The following is a 22,251-nucleotide window of genomic DNA, read 5'->3' as shown; positions in this document are numbered from 1 at the left end:
TAAAAGCTAATCAGTAAGAGAACACGAGAAGAGCAAATGTTTCACCATCTTACACTTATCTCTGTATTAGACACTTGCATGGACATGTAACATGATTCAGGTGCACTGTTAATACTTGTTTGTGGTTGAGAAAATGTAGTGACAAGGTAATCAGCTGTTGGATGGAGAAGTGACTGCGTGAAAATCCAGAATAAAGAACGGTTTGAGATTTGAGAAATTAGCTGTTCTCATGGCCTCCTTATGAGTAGCTATTAGCATGGCTCACCCCCCTGGATGAATTTTTTTTTTCTTCAAAAAAAACTTCCATATCCAGATTTTCAATGCTGATTGTAAATTAATTCAGCTTACTCCCTTATATCAACTGGGACTGGCTTCCTCTTCCTCTGAGCCACAAAAATAAGTTGATATAACTCATGGATATGCAGTCCTCCGAAATGAGACATGTTGTATTGAATTTGATAATTATCTGAGGACCACTGAGCGGCTAACTTTTGCTGTGTCCTTCAGGGAAGAGCAGGCTGGGTTGTTCCATCCAACCACTGAACCTCAGGATTATGAAATGGTGGAGTTCTTTATCAAGAGACTCAAGCTGTGGATGGGAATCACCAAAGCTAAACAGGTAGGCATTGCATTGTCGTGAACCTTTTTCATGGTAGCGCTTAGCAGTGGTTAGTTTGTGTTGCTGATTGTGCACCGTCCTTTCTTGTTGCTCTTCTAGTTCAGACACAGGGTGAAGTTTGAAGGCATGGACATCCCTCTTTCTAGAGCCTCACAAGAGTCTTGTTTCTCCATCCTGTCTTCCACCCTTCCCTCTTCCCGCTCCTCCTCTTTGTCATCCTCATCATCACTGCCCCGCCCACTGTCTTTGGATATCTCTGTCAGTTCTGACGACTTGTCAGTCACCAAGCCAAAGTTTGAAGTTCAGCCTTACCTGGACAACCTGGAGCCCATCATCAATAATCTGCTGTATCGTTTTGATCGAGTAAACCATTTAACTGAGGACACTCATGACCTGGAAATTCAACTAGAGGAAGCTCAGGCCAGGAGAAGGAAAAGATGGATAAGTAACAGGGAGAAACAAGAAGGAATATTTGGGGAGTTAGGAAAGCCAAAGGAAGGGGATGAAGAAAGAAAAAGAGAAGTGAGGCACCGAAAGGTGGGCCGTCTTTACCCAAGGCCGCAAATTTCCCTTCCATCTTTGTTTCCATTCTCTCCCTCCCTACCTGAGTCATACGTCTTCCCCCGAGTGCGTAACTCCTACTCTGAATCGGAGTCGGTGCCAGTCTATCTTCAACTATCTTGCAGCAAGACTTCTTCTGAAGCTGCCTCACCTCCATCCGATGTCTGTGGCTTGTCTGCAAGTTCCATCGGGTTTGGCCGGTTCCCCAGAAGAGCATGGCATTCAGGGAGCTCTCATTCAGCTGATGTTGCTCAGAGGGCCTTCCAGCCCTCCGGAGATTCGCCATGTAGGAATGGAGGAGAAAATTTAGCACTCACAAATGCCAGGCCAAGAAGTGAAGAGGGGGTAAGAGGGTGCATCTGTGATGGGCTGCCACCGAAGAGGAAGGCTTGGATCTCTGAAGGACTAGAGACTGAGCAAGACTAACCCTCTATTCACCCAGGAAGTAAACTTAATCTTTGGCAGGCTTGATCTATTGTCATTTTCAGCAACAAAATGTCTTTATTTGTTCTTTTCCGTAGCACTATGTTGCAAGATGCAACACTTTTTTAATGAGCTGACTTTGTTTGCAGGTGCTGTTCAGGTAAAAAAGTCAAATGGGCACATCTCCTATTTACATATGAATTAATTCACTTATATAAAGAGATAATACTGCTTCTGGGGTTCTAAAAAATTTCCGCAAAGATCTATAACCCTTGATTGCATCCTAAACTGATGTTTTTTTTTTTTTTTTCCTCTTTATACAAAGTACAAGGTTTTTCCACATATAACTGTACCTTATAGTAACAATTCTAAAAGACACTGAAGGTATTCTGATCTACAGATGAATAAAGATGTGGCCATTTGGTCCAGAAGTCTGTTGTTTAATTTTTTTCCCCTAAAAAATTCTTCCACCGCAACAATTTTTTTGTGTCCATGTCCATGTGCTTTAAGTTAAAGTTAAAACATGGCCCTGTAATTATTGGACTCAATTTGACTTCATATCACCAATTCAAAGGAAAATACCTTCATACAATGTTTGGGACAGTGGCATAGAAGAAAATAGGTGGAGGCTTTCAAAACTTCTGTCTAAACTCTCGTCTTGAATATATGAATTCCTTTTCCTCTGAAAGGTCCTTCTGGTTCCTGGCTGGACGGCTCGTTTCTATTAGCCACATCTGTTTTCATCACTAAACCTTTTCTCCGTGCAGTTTCAAACCAAAAGTGCTTGCACTTTTGTCGCCTTATGTCTGAGAGCTTAGGTGCCGTTTACACATACCCGGGTATTTTGAAAAACGAAGACCTTTCCCTTCGTTTGTGCCTTTCGTTTATACACAAACGGAGTTTTTTCCTCCGAAAACGAAGCTAAAAAAAAACTCCGGCAAAAGTGGAGATTTTTTAAAAACTCCGTTTAGCGTTTGTGTGTAAACTGGTTGAAAGAGACGAAAACGGAGTTTTCAGAATGGAATGCGGAGTTGTCGTCATAGTACAGAGCCCCGCCCCTATCCATCATGTTGGCAGGATGCTAGCGTGAGAACGCCTTTCTCTCCGTCCATTGTTTATCTAGCAAGCATGGAGGTACTAGCAGCATTTCTGTTGTTGAGAGCTATACTCGCTTGTGTGATTTTGAAAATTACAGTCATACAATGTATTGAACAACAAAGACATTTTTCACGGCTTTAGCAGTTTTATAGTCCAGCGCAACGTGTAAAAGTAGCTCAGTCTCGCTATCAGTCCACACACATGAGCCTAGCGCAATATTTTCTTCTTGAAAAGAATCCGGAAGTTCTTCCTGTCAGCGGTTCTCTATTAGGCTTCTGATTGGCTTGTGTGGAATTCTCATTGTTCTAACACTGCCACCGTCAGGCTTGGCGTAATTTAACAGCTCCTGATAGCGTATTTCTCCGGATCAATGTAGACGTGGTTTTTTTAAAAAACGGGGCTGTGTGCACCTAGTTTTTTTTGCAAACGAAGGTTAGAAAATATGCGTTTATCAAAATACCCGGGTATGTGTAAACGGCGCCTTAGTTTGACCTCTGGCATCGCGGACCCACAGGCATTACATAATTGTGTTGTACTGTTCTGTTTCCATACCTTTCAGACTGAATGGCAGGGTGGAATAAAGGTCCAACAGTTCTCCTTTGATCAGACTGTGCAAAATGGGTTTATATTTAACAGCCTTTTGCAACCCATTTTCACTTTGAGTTCCTTTGGAATGGATTTGACCTGTTACCACCTTTAAAGTGACCATCCGGGATTTTGGACACAGGACCTCATTTCCAAGTCAGCAAGGGTGTAAGAAATGTGTCCAGGTGGTTTTTTTTACATTCCATGCAGTCCTTGTGAAATATCGTGTTCCTGTTGCTAAGCTAGCGCAAGTGAACGGCTATGCTCTAGCCTGCCCCGAAAACACTCTAAACCTATTTATTTAACACTGAAAGCAACTCAATTATCTTGGCAGGTTATCGATGCAAATATATGTGTTGATGGGGGCGTTTAGGAAGTTAACCAACCTTGCAATTGTGTTTGATCACCATCAATCTCTCTTGCGGCTCCCTGTTGATGACAGTGTGGTTACATCACAACTGAAGACAGCGAGGTAAAATTCCGCTGACCCCGAGAAAATAGTCCCTCAACATTCTAACATCCAGGCAGTGCTAGGTCGGTTTTATTTCAAACCTCATTATATGAAGACAAACATTTACATTCGGAGCCTGGCATAATTACGGTTTTGTTTTGAATGTTGTTTAAACTGGATAAGACTGTTTTTGGGACAGGCTAGAGCATAGCCGTTCACTTTCGCTAGTTTAGCAACAGGGATATGGGATTTCACAAGGACTGCATGGAATGCAAAAAAAAAAAACGTTCTGGACACATTTCTTACACCCTGGCTGACTCGGAAATGAGGTCCTGTGTCCAAAATCCCGGATGGTCACTTTAACATAAGTATTGTATCATCTATATACAGTTGTTCCTTCCTCTATTCAGATAGCTTCCATTGTCTTGAATTTATTGGCTGCTTTTATACTAATCTGTTGCTTATCTTTCCCATCATCTCAGTTTGAACTTGTGGGAGGCACCTGTATAAAACAGGTGTGTGGATGCTTAGGATTTTGACCAACCTTAATGGTAGAGTTTTAGTTTGAATGGTTTTATACTATAATCAATCTTCACACCATTAGCTTGATTTGTTGTTTCTCCTCGACCATGGCAGCTAAATATTTTGTGGCACTCTGCACTCAGTCAGCCTTACCGATCTGACAAATTCTTGTACTTTTTCCACTCCACTTCCTGCAACCTTCCTCCTCCATTAACTCTTTGGACACCACATACATCTGTGAAATTTGAATTGCGAGTTTGTAATAACAGCATCTATGAAAAAATACTTCTAAATAGGTCGATAAAAAGTCTGTGTACTCTAGCTAAGGGAGTACAAATTGAACTCATTTGCTTTGGACACCTGGGATCTCTCTGAATAAAAGGCAATACTAAACTGGTTATATTTTGAAACTAAGAGTTAATGTTGAGGTCAAAAGTGGCAGTTATTGGATATTTCTAAATACTTATACCTGATGCAAAAGAAAAAAAAGCCAATGTCAAAGAACTTGGTAGCTTTTTTTAGTTCAGTCGTTTGTCAGAGCATGAGAAGTAGTTCTTTTCACAGCCTGCATAAAGTGAGAATTTATGACCTTTAGGAAGAATCCCAATCCTGACCTAATTATGGAAATGTCACCTGACAGCAGGTGGCCATTATAGTGGGGTGAGACTATAACCATTCTTTTTTTTTTTTTTTTTTTCAAAGAAGTATTCCACACCAGTTTAGAAACTGTACCTTTTCTTTATGCTTTCCTTTATTCTTTAAAAAAAAAAAGCATGAAAGTGTAAGTGACTTTTATCCACATGTATATCTAGGGGAAGGGGAATTATGTCTTTAAAAGGGAGGTGAAAGTATGCGACTTGAACATTACTAACAACATAGGAAACCCAGTCACACAAAGTTGTGTTGAGAGCACAAATAATAGATTGTCTTTATCAGCATTAATACACGATTTTCAGTTATGTGGAAAGTCACGTTTTTTCTGTGATTTAGGGCCTTCAAATTATAATACATATACTTTGTTCCTGCAGCTACTTATTAGCTTCACATGTTCTCAAAAATAAAACGAAATAAAGATGTAAGTTCTTCTTCGGCTACCAGGACACCGTCTCCCCCATCATGCCCGCCTGCTAGTGCGCCATCATGTGCCATGTGACGGTATTGCATTAAACGTGTGCAACCCATGTCTTCAGAGAAGTTTAAACTCCCCATCTGTGTCAACAAAGTAGCTGACGCTAGCTTTCCAAAGTAACACACTTGGTGGATTAGGATGTTAAGACTAGTATGGCGTCGCTCGGCGTCTAAAAAGAGCTTAGCAGAGCCTGCGCGCCTTTTAACAGCAGCCTTTCTAGGAGCGGACAATCCACAGCACAGCTCAGAGAATAACAGTAGGTGTTTCAGACAAATTTCCCACCCACCAAGCGACAGGTCACTGCTTCTCCAGCCCCAGTCGGCCTGCTACCTCAGGTAAAGCGACCTCGGCTAATTGGTAGCTAACGCTAGCTCGAAGTTAACCTTGCTTTGATGTGTTACAGCAAGCACACCTGACTTAACAGGGTCAATTGATGATACATTTTCATATCTATGATTTTGCTCGCAGCATGATAGCAGTGAAGAATGCGACGCGTGCTTTGCTATTGGTTAAGATGCTCCATTACAAAGGCATACATTTTTACAGTCACCAACATTAACTATTGCCAGAAAAGATTCACCAGTGAGCACAGACAATGAACATAGGTCGAAATTGCTTGTTTTTAGTTCGGTATAGCTTCACAAGCCATTAAGCTACGTTATACTACAATAATGTGTCACTCTTTATAACGGTTTCCTTGATAACTGCACGGCTGCCCTCTGCTAACGGTGAACTTAAGCGACGTCCTTGCGATTTATATACCACGAATACAAACATATTTTCCCCTGTACTTCTTAAATATGTCGCCCGAATTTACAGAAATGGTCTTATCTTTCCTAATCTTTTCACTCGTATTTTGGGAAGCATAACAATCCTACCTGTAAGCCACGTCTATAAATTAGACGGTATTCAAATGAAATTCGACATGCGAATCAATTTGATAACTGCTACAATGTTAGAGAGCCTGTGCGTTTCGCAGGGCGCTTCTTAATAAGCCTTGATGATAACAGCTGACAGAGAGCTGGAAAAAATGTAGTGTCAATGTAATTGTGCTGCTTAAAACAACTTGAATCTAGCAGACCAATGAATAAAGCCAACGGTTAGACTTCATACTGTTTAGACAGGATCATTTTTATTCAAGAACTATGTAAAATGTTGTGCAATGTTATCTCTCTTTGTACTCTCATCAGTAGTTTTGTATTTAGCAATGACTGCAAATATATTTTTGTGAATATGCTGTGTCATGCATCTAGTCCGTCTGTCCTTATGAGCATGGCATCAGGGGGTGAAGGGTCACCGTCCACTCCACACAGACATACCAACAGGTTGGCCAAGGAGAAGTCACCCTACCTGCTACAACATGCACACAATCCTGTTGACTGGTAATTCCCTTAAAACCACAGTATGATATATTTCATGGGAGTTGATAATACATTGTCTAACATAATGTTTCTATTGCAGGTATCCATGGGGACAAGATGCTTTTGAGAAGGCAAAAAATGAAGACAAACCCATCTTTTTATCAGGCAGAAACTCTTTTCAGTCCTACTGTGTTATTAACATGCTTTAAATACTAGCACTTTTTTTCATTTCAGTGTAAAAAAAACAACAACACACGACTCAGTGTAAATCATGCCCAAAGTGCTGATATGACAGGACTTTAATTACTCTCACAAGGTTCTGAATTAGCCATAGTTGTGCTTCTGCATCAGCAGATGTACCGGTAAACATCCGTTTTATCAAACTGTCTGTCTGTATCTGACCACCAGTGGGCTATTCGACGTGCCATTGGTGCCACGTTATGGAGAGGGAGTCTTTTGAGGACGAGGAAATTGGTAAAATCCTCAGTGACAACTTTGTCTGCATCAAACTAGATAGAGAGGAGAGACCTGACGTGGACAAGGTCTACATGACTTTTGTACAGGTGTGGCTACAAGTGTAGTTCCTTGAAGGTCCTCACAACAAAAGCTTCTTTCAGCTTTTCTTAGTTTATTCTTATTTTTTTACTTTTGCTTGCTGATGTTTCCAGGCAACAAGTGGAGGTGGAGGTTGGCCCATGAGTGTCTGGTTAACTCCCGATCTCCGTCCTTTCATTGGAGGCACTTATTTCCCCCCCAGAGATCAAAGAGGACGACCTGGCTTCAAGACAGTCCTCAGCAGAATCATCGAACAAGTAATGATATTTTTCTCTATTACAGCCTCTAGTTTTTGATAAAAATATCCAAACTTAAGCAATGTTGGTGAGAAGGAGCAGTAATATAACACGTAATGCACGTGCACTGTGACAGGGATTTGGATGCATATGAACGTGTTGAAGAATGTCTTTCACTCCTCAGTGGAAAAACAACCGTGCTGCTTTGGAGTCCAGTGGTGACAGGATCCTTGAGGCTCTCAAGAAAGGCACAGCCATAACTGCAAATCCAGGAGAAAGCCCTCCATTGGCTCCAGATGTTGCTAACCGCTGCTTCCAGCAGTTGGCCCATTCCTATGAGGAGGAGTACGGAGGCTTTAGAGATGCTCCAAAGTTCCCCTCACCAGGTAGGCTCAGCAGGAGCAAGAGTGGTCAACTCAAGCTGCTTTTTGACTAAAGACACCTTCTTCAAAGATCAGGCTTTTTGAAGGGTCCTTTTTCTTACACCTTGCATTTCCAACACAGGAACTAGCAAATAAATCACTGGGGATATAGTTAACCTCTTAAGACAGCATCTGTTGGAAGGTTGTACCTCTAAAAGTGATTTCTGGGTTGGGCTTTTGGTAAAAAAAAAAAAAGCTTCTGTAATTGGTTGTGTACCAGAGTATCAGCTTCTTATTTCCGTCTGACTGTCTCAGTCATCTAATGTTGAATCTCAAATATGACAAAAATTATCTGTAAAACGCACTGCATGAATTGTTTTTACAATTTTTTAAACACAAACAGCATTTACTGTTTTTCAAACAGTATTTGCTGTTTTACAAACAGCGCTTACTGTTTTACATACAGCGTTTGCTGTTTTACGAACAGCGCTTACTGTTTTACATACAGCGTTTGCTGTTTTACAAACAGCGCTTACTGTTTTACATACAGCGTTTGCTGTTTTACAAACAGCGCTTACTGTTTTACATACAGTGTTTGCTGTTTTACGAACAGCGCTTACTGTTTTACATACAGCGTTTGCTGTTTTACGAACAGCGCTTACTGTTTTACATACAGCGTTTGCTGTTTTACAAACAGCGCTTACTGTTTTACATACAGTGTTTGCTGTTTTACAAACAGCGCTTCCTAGTTTACAAAAAGCGCTTACTGTTTTACAAACAGCATTTACTGGATTATAAACAGTGTTTACTGTTTATAAACAGCACTTACTGTTTTACATACAGCGTTTGCTGTTTTACAAACAGCGCTTCCTGGTTTACAAATAGCGCTTACTGTTTTACAAACAGCATTTACTGTTTTACAAACAGCGTTTACTGGTTTACAAACAGCGTTTACTGGTTTACAAACAGCGCTTACTGGTTTACAAACAGTGTTTACTAGTTTACAAACGCCATTTGCTGTTTTTAAATGCAATTTTAGGTCTACAAACAGTGTTTGAAAAAAGTGTCTGGGATAAGTGCTGTAGTTCAGATCTATTCCTTAGTCATACAGGAGCAAAGAGAGACATATTTCCACGTGTCAGCTGACAAATTCATCTAATCCTGACCACAGTGGTCAAGACTCTGGACCACAGTGGAAACGCAGACATCTGCACACTGAAGGAATCGTTTTAATTCCTTGATAAAACTCTCTGGAACCATAACCGAGCAATGCTTTTGGTCTAAATGCTTCTTCTAACCTTTTCTGCTCTGATGGACCATTTGAATTCTCCTCATTTGACAGAATTTCTCTTATTTTTTCTCTTTCTGTGCCTTCCTAGTGAATCTTATGTTCCTTATGTCTTACTGGTCTGTGAATCGCACCACATCAGAAGGGATCGAGGCTCTTGAGATGGCCATGCACACGCTCCGCATGATGGCACTGGGAGGCATCCATGACCACGTAGCACAGGTTCATACTGGAGTTGTAAATGGTTGAAATTTTTGCTAAATTAGTACTTGCAGATTTTTTTTGATGTCATGCAGGCTTGCTGTACACAAGATGTCTTTTTTTTCAGTTAGTTTACCAGAGCCTTGATGTTATAGCTGAAAAAGCTGACAAGACACTGCAAAGGATTAGAAGCAGATTGGATGTATAGCTAAAAACTAAACAAAAGAAACAATTATATTAGATCCACGAACTCAACTTAGGGTTGGACTGACCAGAGAGTGAATTACAGGTTTTGATGTGATTGACAAACAGTGTAAAACAAGGTTATGTGCAGCTCACATCAGCTGATTGTCATGGGAGGAAACACTTGGGTCGTGGTGTGAGGCATCAGAATGTAAAAAAAGTAATCGCACGACACACAGCGAAGAGAGGGTGAGTTTGTTTGCTAGATGAATCCCCCTCACAACCAGTTGGTCTGTTTGTCAGTGAACAGCTACTGAACTTCTCTGTACAAAGAAATGAAAAAAAAATCACGCGATATTTTTAAAGTTATGAAAAGGGAGACCTTAACGACTTAAAGTGAAAAAAATCTGCTTTTCATTGTTAAATCAGGGTTCTTATTTTCTTTTAAATGTAAAATAGTCCAGAGGTACCAGTTAAATGTTATAAACCAAGCCGACAGTCAGCAGTCAGGAACACGTGGAGCGCCTGTTACTGTCTGTCGCTCTTTTCTTTATTTATGTGCAGTTCATTGCTGGCTATGTCAGCCCCATCAGGGCTTTTCTCATGTCCTGTTCAATCGCCATTGAGTTGGGCTGTGTAGTGACTGAGATCACTGACTGGCTGTACACCGTAGTGACCCAACTGTTGTAATTAATGTGACTGTGGGTTTTGTTTTTGGTGCATAAAGCTTAAATGTTTGTACAAAAACAATCCATATTATGTGTTAATTTAAACTGAGACACTGGCTTTTGAGTAAAAACGTATTAAAACAGCAATATAACTGAGCTAGAAGCATGTTAGATGATTAAAACTGAACTGGTGATGACCTTATTTTATACAAACGTTGTCTTGCTGACGTTGTTGTTGCACGTGTACATTGTATGTTGGATTTGGCAGTTTGAGGTCTTGTGTTCAAGAGCATTCTTTTTCCCCCCGTTGCTGCCAACTTGCGGAGACTAAGCAGGCAGAAGGCCGTCCCCACTTGTTCTTGGTGTTGGTTTGGTGTGTAACAGCCCTAAGACGCAGATGAAAGATGCTCTTTCCTCTGTTCTCATGCAGTGCTGACATTTTTATTGCGTTACCCTATGGAAAACTGAATGTATTGGAGTTTTTGGGGCCTATAATGGTGATTTTTCACAACTAAATCCAACTAGTTAAGAAAGACTATCAGATGAGGTGTTAGTGAAAGTCAGAGTTATTTGCTGTTGTTAATATAAGCTGTTGTCACAAACACACCGACCCTTATCAGAACTGGAATTAATATGCATCCTTGGTGATCCTCTTGTAATCGCATTAGCCAGGATGCACGATAACACAATGTCGGAACAGGTACATGTTACATTTTTCACGCTGTTGTTCTTTCAGTTCAGGTCAGATTTCTAAGTTGGGCAATATAAGCTAAGCTTCTGTTTTCCGAGCTATGTAGCATTTTAACTGATTATTGATATCAGAGTATACACGTCTCTTTGTTTGTGTCCATTTCACAGGGTTTTCATCGTTACTCTACAGATTCCTCCTGGCATGTTCCTCACTTTGAGAAGATGTTGTATGACCAGGCTCAGCTGGCTGTGGCCTACATAACAGCTTTCCAGGTGTGTGTGATCTCGTGTGTCTCGGGTGCATGTGTGTGCTGTTCTTGATGTGTCTCATCTCTATTCATATATTACCCATCCAGGAAGTTTCAGAGTGAATGTATGTTTAATCTGTTCCAGTAGTTTAGGGGGCAACGTTGAATTAAGATGCAGCAAAAACCAGTTGAATCTGCGTACAACCAGTTTTCGTCCGTGTAAACAGAGACTGAAAAACAACAACCTAATGAGGACACAAACGCATGCGGAACATGCTTGTGTTTAATGAAGACATAGAGGCTGCCCCAGCATTCTTATCGGATGCTGCAGGGAACGCCCCTGCAAATGAATCGCATGATGCTATCTTTAAAATGATGTTCTGGTTAAGTCATGACCCTCATGCAGGTGTCTTCCATGTGTTTGTGCTTCTCCAGGTATCAGATGAGCAGTTCTATGCAGATGTGGCCAAGGACATACTGCTCTACGTCTCCAGAGACCTGAGTGACAAGGTGAATCATTTACTCTGCTGTTACCACCATCTCTGTGTGTAATTGCCTCGTGTGCACTTGTGTACCTACGCTGTGTTCACACATCCTAGAGGGCTAAAGCTGGGACCTTGTTGACACAAAGCCTTTAAACCTTTTTTTGCTCACCTCCACAGGTCACCCTTTTGTTTCTTTTGATTAATGAGGTGATGGCAGAGAACAGCGAACACAATTAAAACTGCACTCGTGGTTACTGATTTATTCTTTAAGATGAATTAAGTAATTACAGGTTGGCCACCTCAGATGTAATTTTCTGGAGACTTTTTTTTTTTTTGTGCGTGCGTGGGATCTTTCCTCAGAGAGGTGGAATCCTTGAGTTCTCTACATGTTAACTGTTGTTTTCAGGTGCTGAGAGACAGCTTCATGTTACATTTAACATGTTTACGTGACACTACAGAAAAAGAAAAAAAAAGCAAATTATTGATAGTTGAACCCAAACCAGACTTTTAACATGCTTGTAAATATGGTAGTCTGACTGAAATTGTACAAAGGTTGGTTTCTCAAAGCCCGACTAACACCCGAGTAATGCTGAAGGTGTCCAAATCACTCCTGTATGTAAACGCTCAACGAGACTCAAATAAGCCGAGACGATCTGGACGGGCTCCGAAGTTACATCTTTTTGTACTTTTTATGAAAACAGTAAAGTGGATGTGTATATTGATACAACATTCCCAATTGTCTCCATTTCTTTTGTCAGACAGCGAAACGTGTCAGAACTTTTTCTTGAAATGCAGCCCAGGAAGACCACGTGTCAACTCATAATCGCTTAAAGCGTTTCCAGAGTGTCGCTCTGCTCTAATGAAATCCTTATCCAGTGTTTCCTTCTGCACAGTTTCAAAATGCTCATCAGGAACTATGACGGAAACTCGACTACTTTCTGACTTAAGTTTTCATAAAGAATGATCAGTTCCAAACAGTTTCCTCATGTTCCACTCTCAAAGGAATAGTTTCAATTTCATTAAGGTCTTAGAGCACTTTGTGTAAACCTTTTTATCATCACGTCATGTTGTTTGTTTTCAATCAAAAACAGCTTCATTTGGCTCCGTTAGTCCGAAATGTTTGGAGGGATTCTTTTAAGCTTTTGAATTGCAGTGAAATGGTAGTCAGATGTCTTTTTCTTCTGCAATATGAGCGATATCCAATTACTAATCCATTCAATGTGAAGACTGGACTGCTTAAAGAGGACGTGGCAGATACAGTGATGTGATACAGACTAGTAAGGAAACAGATGACTGATAAATCCACAATCTTTCGGTCAGGGAGAGGATCAGAGTTCAATCAGTTAATTACCACAGATGGAACTTTTTAGTTCACTCTGCTCTTTGAATGCCAACAGAGAGCATACCGATGGTTATGTAGAAATAGAAACTAATTAAAGAGTTTGCTTTTGTGTGTCCAGTTTAGTTGCCAACAATAAGCCAGGTATTAGCCAAGAGATAAAAAGCTAACACAGTGCAGTGTTTTATTCCTTATCTGATAAGCTTGTCACCCTGTCTTCCTCCCAGCCAAGTGTCATGCTGATTATCTTAAGTAAATGTTTGCCTTTATTCGTGGAGATTGATGGGAGTTTAAAAGCAAAATACACGACCTCTCCAGGTTTTACGTCTTTGCTGAATTTCATACAGCTTCCTCAATAATTCTGGTATTTTCTTCAACTGGAGCCCATTGTCCCTGTGTGTGATGTTTTCACAGCAGGATGCTTACAGTAGAATCTGAAGGATGAGGAGTATCCCGTGGTGATATCCTACTTTCTTTTCTCACTTTTCTCTGCAGTCTGGAGGCTTCTACAGTGCAGAGGATGCAGACTCTGCCCCAGCATCAGGGGGGGAAGAAAAGCGGGAAGGAGCCTTCTGCGTCTGGACGGCCTCAGAAGTCCGGGAGCTCTTGCCAGACATGGTGGAGGGCGCCACTGCAGCTGCCACACAGGCGGACATCTTCATGCACCACTATGGGGTCAAGGAGCAAGGCAACGTTGCACCAGAACAGGTGCTTTTTAAAAAAAAAAGTTGCTCTTTAAAAGTCTTGCTTTTATTGCAGATGGAGGTAAAAGCCTCGGATGGATTAACATTTCCGTAAGAAAGATTGACGTTTTGTTTAGTTCATTCAGACAGAAGCTTTCAAGGTGTTAGAGGGTGTCCATCGAGGCGTTGCAATCACATCTATCGCAGTAAGAAAAGGTTTACTCCCTGTATTTAATGTTGGCAGGACCCTCACGGGGAGCTGCAGGGCCAGAATGTGCTGATCGTCCGTTACTCGGTCGAGCTAACAGCTGCTCGCTTTGGCATCACGGTTGAGAAAGCCAACGAAGTTCTGGCCTCCGCCAGAGCCAAACTGGCAGAAGTGAGGAGGATTCGACCACGCCCACACCTGGACACCAAGATGTTGGCCTCCTGGAACGGTAAAGTTTCGATACATTTCCCTTCTTAGCTCTTCGTTTGGCTCACTTTCGAAATATGCCGAGATTAATTTAGATAATTGTCATTCTGCATTTATCCGAGGCCAAATCTGACGCTCCTAAACATCGTTTGTCGAGTACATTGTCTCAGATCTTAGTAATTACTAGAGCACACACATAAGTCACACACGTATACGCACCCACAAGTTTGACTCAACAGCTGACGTCTCGAGACGGTGTGTCAGTGAGGTAAATGAGGCTCTGCGATCCCAAGAACCTTCCAATTAAACCCGAGCCTCTTTCTCCCCTCTAATAAACAAACCCCCCCGTTAATCACCTATCCTCTGCTGCAACACTTTGAAGACCAGGCTGTGCACCAGTGCCTTTGATACACTACATGAAAGAGGAGCGCAGGGATGGATGTAGAGAGGGACGAGGGAAGGAATGAGCGCGAACATGGAAACTTCAAAGAGAGGGAAAAATAACTAGGCTGGTTCTGTGGCACGGCCGCGCGTCGCCACCTTGGCAGAAAGAGCTGTGATGTTTTAAGAATTGTAACTTTTTTCTTCTTCTTTTTTTTTTTTTTTTTAAAACCTAATCACCGCAACAAGCGTCACCTCCACTGCTTTCTCCCCGTCAGGCCTGATGCTGTCGGCCTACGCTCGCGTTGGAGCTGTGCTGGAGGACGAGGCCCTGCTGGAGAGAGCGGTGCAGGCAGCCGGCTTCCTAAGGGAGCACCTGTGGGATGCTGAGCAGCAGACCTTACTCCGATCTTGTTACCGCGGAGACCAGTTGGAGGTGCAACAGATGTAAGAGAGAGAGAGAGGGTGTTGATGAAAGGTGGCAATGTTGTTACAGTTTTATAAATGGCATGTTTTTATGTTCCAATCAGGATCAGAGTAAGAATCCTATGGCAGTGAGTTGGGTGTCAAAGGATGATTTGGATTTTTTTTGTTTTGCTTTTAAATTTGAGTATCAGAGAGCGTGGTTAAATGCATTTATTTTTTAGATGAAAGTAAACTTTATGTAAAAAAAGTTACCTGACAGGAAGGGGCGCATGGTTAGGGGAGGAAAGGGCCCGAGCCGAGACTCAAACCCAGTTTCGGTTTCTGTACATCCTCATTTATGAAATATAGTAAATCTTTCTGGGTGGAATAGTGGTGCAGATATTAGCATTATAGCCTCATCGGCTACATTTGCATGCATGTAAGTCCAGACTGTGACTGAGACTTTTTAAAAAATGTCTTTTATTATTTTTTGGGGCTTTTTATGCCTTTATTATATAGGACAGTGTAGAGAGACAGGAAGCAGGGGGCAGAGAGAGGGGGAATAACACGCAGCAAAGGGCCGTCCGATGCGAGATTCGAACCGGGGCCAGCTGCAGCGAGGACTATAGCCTTTGTACAGCGTCTGCCGTACCCACTACGCCACAGACCGCCCCTTTATGAGCGACTTTGAGCCTTCTTTTTTAGGAACCCAGCTCCGGACTCGTTTTCCTAGGACAAGTTGCTTATTTTTGTCACTCTCGCAGCAGAGTCTGTGCAAAACGGGATTCCTCTCCTATTCTGTTATAGCTGGAAAAAAAAAAAACCTGTCTTACTGTTTAAAAGATAGATTTGGCTGATTGTGCAGAGAAGGTTTTCACTTTGGGAGGAGCCTCTTACCCCAGCCAGCATTGTGAGGTCGGAGGTTAGAAATATTTGGAGATCAGTACATCCACTGCTCGACTCTCAAAATAGTTTTGACCAGGACTCCTCAGACTTTTGCAGTGACCCTAGAGACACATTTCCGGCTGGTGACAGAAAAGAAATGTGGAAAAAATAAGGGAGATTCTACTGATGCAAAATATTTTAGAATACTAAAAGCACAGCGGGTACAATCAAAGCCAGAGACAATGAAAGCAACCATTAAACAAGTGGAGAAAGCGATATTTTTCGTCATTTTTCTGGTTTTCGCTGTCTTCCTTCAGATTGTTGTCACTGGCAGCTGTGCCTCGTCTTTACGCATTCCTTCTTGATGGATGTGAATATTCTTGGCAGAGGGATTTCGCTTCAGTTTTATTGGAGCTCTCAGTTTACTTTGGATATGCCGTGGATAGGCATTTTAGGCAAGGTATCCTGGAATAGGAATGGGTCAAAGAGTCTGAGCTTTTTCTAAGTTAACATGAACTGGGAGGGCTGGGTGAGTTGACCTGATTATTCCAAAAATGGTTCATACACCTTTTTTTTCCCCTTTCACCTAAGTTGTAAGGTTACTCCAAAAGTTGTGGAAGTGTCATCACTGAGTCAGTAGATGAGGTTGTTTTCAAAGTCTCATAACACAAACACAAATACAGTGTTTCTTGTTGATTTAACACTACAGCTCCACTGTCCTCGTTCTGTTGGCTGGCCCTGTGCCCTAGTTACTGTGAATGAGTGTGAAATACTACCATATCAGCAGAAAAATGTGCCAGGAGTCCCACCACATCATGATGAAATGCATAGAAGTTTAAAGACACACGTGAGCAACTGCACAGTCTGTGCCTAAAGCACCCTGGCCTTGTTCCACAACTCTGGGCTCATTCGTTATTGTTCAGTTCAGGGTGGTGTCAACACTGAAAATGCTTACCAAGGCTCTTTTGTTCAGGTTTAGTTTCCATACGTGGGTCACATTCTCATGCTTGACACATGAGGTAATTTACCAGCAGGAATGGTAGGTGTAGGAACTAACTGGGTTAATAGGCTTTGGAGAGGTTATGAGCTGATGTCGGAGACTTTCTGTGGCTCTTGCTTGGCACTGGATGATTCAGTGTCTTCCTACTGTCTTCAGGTAACACTACCGGAGTGGAAAGTAGTGTCTCCAAAAAGGTCAACTCACTTCTAATTGACTTGACAACGTCTTTTGTCACAGGCAGCCTTTTTTTTTAACTACATTTAGCCGTGATTACTTGTCAAGGAATTCTTATTTCTGTACATCTTTCTCCGGGCTCCTTGAAGGACATCCCAAAGCTCTTCTTTGGATGTTGGCTGCCTTTTGTTCCGTTCTCGGTCAACATGATCCCACACTGCTTCAATAATGTTGAGGTCCGGGCTCTGGGGAGGATTCATCCCTCCATAAGACCTGTTTCCACTGATTTTCAGTGACTTCTTGTGTCATTTGGCATACCTCAGCCTTTTCTCCCTGTTTCCCTTCCTTAATAATGGCTTCTTGACAGCCACCTTTCCATGGAGACCATTTCTGATGAGGCGTCAGTGAACAGTAGATGGATCAGCTGATGGTAAAGATGCATCTCTCAGGTCTTGCACCATGTCTCTGCTGTAGATGTATTTTTTATTAATTTTTTGTTCGCCCTGGCACTTCTTACTTTGTCTTTTCACCCGTTTCTTCACTGCACACCATGCTGAGATATGCTAAGTTTTCAGCTAATAGCTCTTTAGGAATCCCCTCGTTGGTGCAAAAATACCATTTTATGTCTGTCAAACTGTGTCATCTATGGCATTTTTGTTCATGCAACCAAAGAAATGGGAACAAATGACGTGTATTTGCAACGGGCTGCTAGTAACAAAGTGCCTAAAGATACCGATTAATATCGTTAGACACAGCACTAGTTCATCCCTTGAGTTAGGTACCTTTTTTTATTTTTGTTTTTTTTTTGTTTTAAAATAATTGAATGATGCATTTATTGCTCAAGACCACTTTAAAATAGTACAAGAAGGTCTGTCTTCCTGGAAGCAAAATACAAAGAAATGAAGGGTGGCTCAAAATTTACTGTAAGTAAGAAGAAAAAAGCAAAACAACTCTGAAAGCAAAGGCATTAATGATTCATCACCACTGTCACTGCTATTGTTCCAGGATTTTGAAACATGCCAGTTAAAATCCGTTTGCTGTCAGCCACAAGAACTGAATCTTAACTAATGCTCATTCAGACATGTAGGCAGTAAATACACTCTGACATTGTTGTATCTGCCCAATCGTTTCGGCTGATATTAGATGTCGGAGTTAACATGTTAAGGCGGTCTCACTTTTCTGGTGTTGATGTCAACGAGTCTACTCGATTCCAGATTAACGGTCCGTTCCAGGCAACGGTGGAAATGCACCACTGCGGCAAAACAAAGCAGAATGACGTCGCTCTGAACACTCGGAATAATATTCATTTATCACAGACGTGCATCCAGCCAAGCACACGTGTAACTCAAACAGCGTTAGCCTCGACGATGCGTGACAGATCGCACTCGGCGCCGAAAAACAACAATCCATCAACCCTCCAGCACGTAGCAGTAGCTTCACAGTTCCAACTTTACACCAGAGAAAGGACAGATCGACATATTAACTTTGCATCAACTGCGTCTTTATTTCCGCTCCCGAGACACTGAACGCCGGGAACGACGTTTAGACAACAGACGTGTTAGAATATTGGCCGTCTAAGGCACAAACTGGCTGCTCATATGTAATCACTTCTGCATCCGACTGTTCACCACAACGTAGTCATGATGCACATTACCCACAATGCCTCCACATTAAAGACATGGGCTCAGCTTGTAGTTGCACATCTGTATGGAGCATGTCTGCATTTAAACATTTTCTATCTGAGAGAGATGTTTAGCCAATTACAAAATTAAATTGACATGCAATTAATTGAGATTAACTATGTAATTAAGCGAGTGATTAAAGCAGTCTGAAACAAGGGCTGCACAATATATTATTGCTCTGAAGTTTTTGTATGAAATTACCCCAACATTTGTTCATTCTTTGGTGATAAGATTACTAAAGCTTGTGAAATAACAGTGTGTTTCAGATGAGAAGAAAATATTTCAGTATCAGTGCACCACGGGGCCTTAATAAAACAGCCAGAGAAAAGAACAAAAGGACTGGTAGAACTCATAGTTGAATCAAATCTGGTCTAAAATCATCGTTTTAAGTAAACAAATCACGATAAACCTGTTCCGCACAAAGAAATGCGACCAAACACATATTTGTATCAATTTGCATGAACAATTTAGACAAAATAACACCACTTTCAAAGCACAAGTCTGTTGTCAAACTGACAGCAAGTCACACAAATGCTTTCAGTTTACTTTTAGTAAAATGAAACTCTGGGTGCTTTGTGACTTTTCAGAAGGGGAAATGAAGCACCTTCCATCATCTTTTCCGAAGCGCGTTTTCTTGATTTTGTTGAAAAATGTCACGGGTTTCAGAAACAATGGGAGGTGAAATTCTCCCAACCACAGAAGAACCAAGAAGAATCCCACTTTTTTTTGGGTGAATTATCTCCTTTCTTTCATGAAGAATTCAAACGCTCCAGTGATAAAGAAAGTACGGGCCGATGCTCCTTTCCTTGGCTTTCAGAGAATTACACCAGCTCTGCGGGCCATTTCACTCCATTAGGAACTTTCCGAAGCAAAAGAGAACAAATAACCCCCAAACAATTCAACTGAACCCCATCGCACCGATCGATGCATTAATGCGTCGACCTTGTGTCTGCAAAGTACGGAAGCTTTGGGAAATTCCTGGATAATGTCGGCATGAAGTAAGATGATGTGGCGCTCGAGATTTGAAGCTTAAAAGTGCAATAGGGATGTCTTATTTATTAGGTGGAGGGGTTTCCCACGTCATCCCATGAAAAAGTAACGCTCTCCTTGCTGATGTAAACCGCATTATGGGGATTCCTGCTCACTCAGTTGACAAACCAGTGCAGCTGTGTGAACGGGCTTGGTTTAGCTTTAGCAAATTTACGCGGGCAGATTCCACAAAGTCTTGTTTCTTTTTGAACATTTTGACACCCTGTGGAATTTTTCTCACTCTTTTAGTTGAAAGAAATATGTCGTGAACTATAAAAACTCGTACTCTGAGGCGAGGGGGAGGGAAAAACAATCTAACCGTAAGCCGCACGTGAGAAGGCAAAAAGCTCCGTTTTATTCTTGGAGCCGAACACTAAGCAGACCTGACGCCTAATCCTGAACTCACACTGTGTTGTAACAGTGTCGTAAGCTTGCTCCTTGGTTCTCCCGCCCTGCCTTCCATGCACTGTTTTAACAGAGTTATGAGTCAGGCGTAACGGTGCATCCTGTGGTCTTTTAGAAGATGCGGTGGGTGGTTTGAGAACAGCGATACAGTCTCAGAAAGAAGAAAATAAAGGATTAGGTGTTCACGAGCTGGTGCACAAAGCAATAAGATGTGAAATATGGGCATGTGAAATGGATTCCAAGGGTATCAACATTATTACAGGACAACAAACACGAGCTGCGTCGTGTGATTCATGATTTGAACGTGGAAATCTCTCCGGGCGTCCCTTCTCTCCATATTTCTTTCACTTATGTCTCCTTTTATTTTTCTGCATGACATCATAATGTTACAGTATTTCTTGTTTTACTACAAACGGCATTGCTTGGATCTTATATGCAGTCGCACAGAGAAGCATTTTAAATTAGTCTCGAACATAAAGGTCAGTGTTGTAAAAAGCCACGAGGCTCACTGTGTCTGCATGAACTAAACTGCCCCACTTAGTTTGGAGCTCTGAGGCTTATTCAGGGGGAAGTGAAGTGGTGTGGTAATGTAGCCAAGAGCCATTATGAGGCTATTATTCTAAAACGGTCTACTCGTGCTATGATATGGTAGACTGGTAGGTGTTTTAACTTTGCTTTTAGGGAAATTACTCATTTAACACGCACCATTGAAGGTGTGAAGGAAAAGACTGTTGAGTTTTATGTTTTTGTGCATGTCTGTTAGTGAGGTCCTCTTGAGGTCTCATCTCAGGCTGTCACCCCTTTGCTGGAGTCACCTCTCAGCCAGACGACTTGTAGGACAGAAGAGGGCATTCTTTAGTTTTAAAAGATGGGTGTTATCAGTTGGGACCTGAATAAAGTTTATAGAGTCCAAAGGGTCGCATTCATTTTAGTAGACTCTTTTATCTGAAGCGATTTACACGTAAGGAACGCCTTTGGTGGCAGTGTGTGGTTCAGTATCTTGTTCAAAGATACTTTGACATGCAAACCGGGGACATTTGGGATCGTAGCAGCAGTCATGCAATGCTGCCAGTACTTCCCTTGTTTCTTTGGTCATCCTCACACCACCTCTGGTACCATCTAATCCTCTGCACTAACGGCTGCATTAGATTAAAACTGGGGACGGTTCACCATAATTGTGTCTGTTGATCCAAATTTTCCGAATCACTTCACACTGTTATTCAAACAAAGCTCAAATTAAAGTGCCCCAGATCACAGTTTTTTTCACTACATCCCACTTAATCGAGCACAGCTGGCTTTGGGCTTTTGCTCGGTTTGGTTTTAGCTGACTTGTCCTGTCTGGTTTTCTTCAACTAGTGCGTGTTTAGCAGCACAGCATAAAAAAAGAGTCTGATTAAGTTTGTTGCTCGAAACACTTTGTAAAAACTGTGAGCTTTGAGTCTTTTTTTTTTCTGGGGGAAGAACTTTTCTCTTTTAACTACAGTTGCAATATCAATGTCAGTGACCTGAAGGTGGTGAGGATGCTTTACTTGCCTACTTATTACAGGTATAGCCTTTATGAAGTGTGATATAATTCAGAGACGAGGTAAAGCGGCGGATTTGTTTCTTCTCATTTTATTAGTGCCGCTTAGAAACACCTGCAGTTCCCAACTTTAGCCATAGGTGCCTTCAAAGAGAATGAACAGAAATCTGAAATTTCCACCTGAACAAAGACCTCGCCAACCTTCAGCATTTGACTTTTGCCAAACTACTAAAGTTCAAGAACCAGCTTTGAACTTACAGGTTTGTTTTTTTATTACAGTGAACACTGGAGCCTCGGGGGGGATCGTTCACACGTGTTTAAGTTTGATGTGTTTTTCTAGCTCAGAAAGATCTGTTTAAGATTTGGAAAGGGACATTAAGCCAAGCCTGTCGTGTCCAGTCTAAAAGTGCTCTCTGTCTCCTTTTGACTTATGTGCCACCCTCTCTCTTGTCTGTCTGGGGAAGATAGGCTGAGATATGACTCCTCACCTCTTAGTGACCTCTCAAAGTCATGCACTTCATCTCCCCCAAAGCCCTCTCCTGTTTTCAGCCTCTTGACCACCAGCCATCAGCCTCTCCTGACACAGCGCTATCTGGCTTCCTGTCACTGTCTGTCTCCCTGCACTCACTCAGGCGGCGTGCCAATTGTGAGAATTTGAAAGGGGAG

The 22,251-nt window shown here is 41.8% G+C and overlaps 2 protein-coding genes across 2 annotated transcripts in view; both read left to right on the top strand.

Annotated features, from left to right (window-relative positions):
* Window positions 1–1,836, top strand: part of pkd1b (polycystic kidney disease 1b) — a 46,340-nt gene extending 44,504 nt beyond the window's left edge. The window contains exons 40-41 of the mRNA XM_075457420.1: window positions 508–619; window positions 719–1,836. Of these exons, the coding sequence (XP_075313535.1) occupies window positions 508–619; window positions 719–1,606 (1,000 nt within the window). The 3' untranslated portion in view covers window positions 1,607–1,836. The remainder of the gene's footprint in view (window positions 1–507; window positions 620–718) is intronic.
* Window positions 1,837–5,426: 3,590 nt separating this feature from the next.
* spata20 (spermatogenesis associated 20) overlaps window positions 5,427–22,251 on the top strand; it is a 49,113-nt gene continuing 32,288 nt past the window's right edge. The window contains exons 1-12 of the mRNA XM_075457660.1: window positions 5,427–5,723; window positions 6,642–6,770; window positions 6,850–6,914; window positions 7,158–7,312; window positions 7,418–7,561; window positions 7,725–7,926; window positions 9,282–9,412; window positions 11,101–11,205; window positions 11,616–11,690; window positions 13,500–13,712; window positions 13,932–14,124; window positions 14,762–14,930. Coding sequence (XP_075313775.1) covers window positions 5,527–5,723; window positions 6,642–6,770; window positions 6,850–6,914; window positions 7,158–7,312; window positions 7,418–7,561; window positions 7,725–7,926; window positions 9,282–9,412; window positions 11,101–11,205; window positions 11,616–11,690; window positions 13,500–13,712; window positions 13,932–14,124; window positions 14,762–14,930 — 1,778 coding nt within the window. The 5' untranslated portion in view covers window positions 5,427–5,526. The remainder of the gene's footprint in view (window positions 5,724–6,641; window positions 6,771–6,849; window positions 6,915–7,157; window positions 7,313–7,417; window positions 7,562–7,724; window positions 7,927–9,281; window positions 9,413–11,100; window positions 11,206–11,615; window positions 11,691–13,499; window positions 13,713–13,931; window positions 14,125–14,761; window positions 14,931–22,251) is intronic.

The sequence above is a fragment of the Odontesthes bonariensis genome, chromosome 23 (assembly GCF_027942865.1).
Source record: "Odontesthes bonariensis isolate fOdoBon6 chromosome 23, fOdoBon6.hap1, whole genome shotgun sequence".
Lineage (NCBI taxonomy): Eukaryota > Metazoa > Chordata > Actinopteri > Atheriniformes > Atherinopsidae > Odontesthes > Odontesthes bonariensis.
Note: the sequence above shows the minus strand (reverse complement) of the source record. Positions and strands in the feature narration are given on the sequence as shown.